This window comes from Rattus norvegicus, chromosome 1 (genome assembly GCF_036323735.1).
Source record: "Rattus norvegicus strain BN/NHsdMcwi chromosome 1, GRCr8, whole genome shotgun sequence".
Lineage (NCBI taxonomy): Eukaryota > Metazoa > Chordata > Mammalia > Rodentia > Muridae > Rattus > Rattus norvegicus.
In genome coordinates, this window is record NC_086019.1 from 254,801,737 (window position 1) to 254,805,696 (window position 3,960).

A 3,960-nucleotide genomic window follows, 5' to 3' on the forward strand; every position below is an offset into this window, starting at 1 on the left:
ATAAAGACCAGGGGTGTGGTGGTGAACTCCTTTAATCACAGCACTTGGGAGGCAGAGACAGGTGGATCTCTGTGAATTCGTGGCCAGGCTGGTATACATACTTAGTGAGTGGAGGGTTAACCTTACAGTTTTTCCACTAAATTTCCGGAGGTTGAGATTTGCTCTTTTGCTCAGGGTTGATACAGTGTCAGTACTCAAACACAAATAAGGTGAAAGAGCAAGGTTTAGAAAGAAGGGACGCCTTGAGACGTCCTCACAGTGCCTAGGGAACTTGAGTCCAGAACAGGGACCCTTGGGTGCTGCGGATGCTCCTCCTTCAGAGATCTTCCCGCAGCTCCTCCCATGGCGTGCAGCGCTAGCGGGGCGTGCCCTGGGGCGATCCCGGACCTCGCCTGGCGGGGCGGGGCGGGGCCGGGCCGGGCCCGGCCGGGCGGAGCCGACATTCAGTCCTGGGCTTGGCTCACCTCATACACCAGGGACGGAAGTGTCAGCCCTACACTCCCCCGGGTACCACGGAGTAGCAGCCAGGCCTCGCCCCACCGGGCGATCAGGCCTTGGCAAGCTCCTACGCCAGAGGCGTCATGAAGCGTGCAGGAACTCTGCGCCTGCTTTCGGATCTGAGCAACTTCACTGGCGCGGCCCGGCTCCGCGAGTTGTTGGCAGGGGACCCAGCTATCCTAGTCCGCTGCAGCCCTGATGGCCGTCACCTGCTACTGTTAAGACCTCCCGGATCGCCCGCCCCCCAACTTCTAGTGGCTGTGCGTGGGCCGGGCCTGCCTCTGGAGCGTGCCTGGTCGGAGGGCGACCCCTCGCCGCTGGACGTCTTTTTCGTTCCATGGCTGGCGCGACCCGCGCTGATATTGGTATGGGAGAGTGGCCTAACAGAGGTGTGGGGCGTGGGGATGGAGCCTGGATGGAAGCTACTTCAGAGCACTGAGTTGTGTCCGGATGGTGGAGCCCGCGTGATGGCTGTGGCAGCAACCCGAGGCCGCCTAGTTTGGTGCGAGGAGCGTCAGCCTGGCGTTGAGGACCAACCAGGGCAGCTTTCAATGGCCTTCAACCACTGTGTGTGCGTCAAGACCCTGGACACCAGCGGGGAGGCTGGCACCAAACTAGGCTGCACCCACATCCTGCTGCATCACTGCCCCTCTTTTGGACTGATAGCCTCCCGCAAGGAACTCTTCCTGGTGCCTACTTCCACCACTTGGCCTGGTGTGGCCCATGTTCTGCTCATCTGGAGCCCAAGCAAGGGGAAGGTAATAGTTGCTGCCCCATCTCTCGGTCTTTCTCACAGTAAAAGCCTGAATCCCAAACAAGGGGATACTTGGGACTTTCGGACCCTGCTGCGAGGCCTTCCTGGATTCCTGTCCCCCAGGGAGCCGCTGGCTGTACACACTTGGGCCCCATCTTCCCAGGGCTTGTTGTTGCTTGACTTGAAAGGTAAGGTGAGCCTAGTGCAGTGCCATGGTGGTACTCGAACTGTGGGACTCCTGCAGGAGGCACCTGTAGGTCTACAAGGGTCTGCAGCCCTGGGAACATTTCATGGCACCTTAGCCTGTGTCTTGGGCTCCACCTTGGAACTGCTGGACATGAGCAGTGGGCGGCTGTTGGAAAGGAAGGTACTAAGTACAGACAGAGTACACCTCCTGGAGCCTCCAGCCCCTGGCGTGAAGAATGAGGAAGACCTAGAGACCCGAGGAGCTCTCCGTTTGCTTTCAGCCTTGGGTCTCTTTTGTGTGTGTTGGGAAGCTCCCCAAGGCCTTGAGGTGCCCTCGGACAAGGATCTGGTGTTTGAGGAGGCCTGTGGGTACTACCAGCGTCGGAGTCTTCGAGGCACCCAGCTTACCCCGGAAGAGCTGAGACACAACAGCATGTTTCGGGCACCTCAGGCCTTGGCCTCCATTCTCCAGGGCCACCTGCCCCCATCTGCACTATTGACCACCCTGAGGGCTGAACTTCGAGATTATCGGAGTATAGAACAGCTCAAGGCCCAGCTGGTGGCTGGGGATGATGAAGAGACGGGCTGGACGGAGTTAGCAGAGCACGAGGTGGCACGCCTGCTGAGAACCCACTTGACAGGAGACCAGCTGGCCCAATTCAACACCATTTTCCAAGCCCTTCCTACAGCAGCTTGGAGTGCCACCCTCCAAGCCCTACAACTGCAGCCGGATAGGAGTGGCAGGCTGAGGTCCCAAGCGCCCCCGGATGTATGGAAGAAAGTCCTGAGGGCTCCAACGGCTGGAAAGGAACATCCCAATGGAATCCTGCCTCCCTTTGAACTCCTGTGTCAGTGCCTAGGCCAGCTAGAGCCTCAGTGGCTTCCCCCGTTTGTGGAACTGGCACAGCAACAGGGTGGTCCAGGCTGGGGCGCCGAAGGTCCCAGTCTGCCCCTTTATCGCCGAGCCCTGTCCGTGCTGGGTGAGGAAGGGAAGAGACCTGAGGCTCTAGAACTCGAGCTGCTTCTGGGCAGCGGGCGACCCAAAGCCGTGCTACAAGCTGTGAGGCAGCTAATAAAGAAAGAACAGTGGGAACGGGCTCTGGAGGCCGGCCTGACCCTGGACTCCTCCAGCCCCCTGCTTCGAAGCGAGATCTTCAACCTGCTGCTGGCAGAGTTTGCCCAGCACCGCCGCCTTGATACACACCTCCCTCTCCTCTGTCGCCTGTGCCCACCAGAAGTGGCTCCAGATGAGCTCCTGCTTCTACTGAGGACACATCTCCCAGACGATGCGGGAGCCACCCCTTTCCCTGAGCCTGGGGCTGAGCCTGGGGCTGAGCCCCCTCTCACAGTGGGCTTGGTCAGAGCCCTGCTAGAACAGACTGGGGCTCAGGGAAGGTCCTCTGGCCCAGTTCAAAGCACCTTTGAGGACATCCTATGGGATTCAGGCACTCCACCCCCTACCCCACCTCGCGGACCTATGACTACTCTCCAGGCATCAGACCACCCAGGGCAGGAAGCCTGGGGACCATCTGGACAGGGGCTTGGTGCAGCTGACGTGGGAGTTCATTCGTAGAGCACGGAGATGCGAAGAGTACCCGGGGTTGGAGAGTACGAAGGTGGAACTTGTGTGTGCAATACTGTCTGTTGTGGGACAAATTTTAAAATACATGCAAATAGCAAATATATTCACAGATTTGTTTGTTTGTTTGTTTGTTTTGGTGCGTGCTAGTTTTTAGCAGCTAGGGGTTGTAGCTCATAGAGGGAATGGTTAAGTCTGGGTCTCTTGCATAAATGAGCCGCTTCTGGTGATGAAAACAACAGTCATGAGTGTTTCCTATGTACTAGGAAACCTGTTGACCTTTACAGAATCCCCCGTTTAATGCTTCTCATAACTCCGCTGGTGACGTTTTAATGTCTCCATTTCCTCGAGGGAAGAAACAGCTGGCTAGAAAGATTAAAGATCTTGGCCAAGTATGTCACCTAGAACATAGAGGTTTAACATGTGAGCCATCTCTGTAGCCCAGCCGTGCAGGCCCATCTGGACCCGCACAAGCTCCTTACCTGGTGCTGCTGGTCCCTCTGGCCCCTCTAGGACTACAAGGAGAGAATTGCATGGAGCTGCAACTTTCTTTTCCTGGGTCTCTTCTGCTCTGGGTGAGCCCATGTTTACTTAACCCAGGTATTCTTCTTTTTTTTTTAAAGATTTATTATTTATTTTATATAAGCACACTGTCACTATCTTCAGACAGAAGAGGACATCAGACCCCATCAGAGATGGTTGTGAGCCATGTGGTTGCTGGGATTTGAACTCAGGACCTCTGGAAGAGCAGTCAGTGCTCTTGACCACTGAGCCATCTCTCCAGCCCCTACCCCAGCTATTCTTGGGCAACCCCTGGTTCATACAGACAGGGGAGTTGTCAGTAAAGCCCCAGACTTGTAATGAGTCACAGCTGAGGAGGTGGAGGGGGTTCAGACAGAGGGACTACAGAGCTCTTGAGGCAGCCTCGTACTTCCAGTGACTC

The 3,960-nt window shown here is 56.6% G+C and overlaps 1 protein-coding gene across 1 annotated transcript; it reads left to right on the forward strand.

The window, feature by feature from the left end:
* Positions 1-513: 513 nt before the first annotated feature.
* Hps6 (HPS6, biogenesis of lysosomal organelles complex 2 subunit 3) lies at positions 514-3,123 on the forward strand. The gene has a single exon (NM_181432.2). The coding sequence runs from the start codon at positions 582-584 to the stop codon at positions 3,009-3,011; it is 2,430 nt and encodes an 809-aa protein (NP_852097.1). The 5' UTR covers positions 514-581; the 3' UTR covers positions 3,012-3,123.
* Positions 3,124-3,960: the final 837 nt, after the last annotated feature.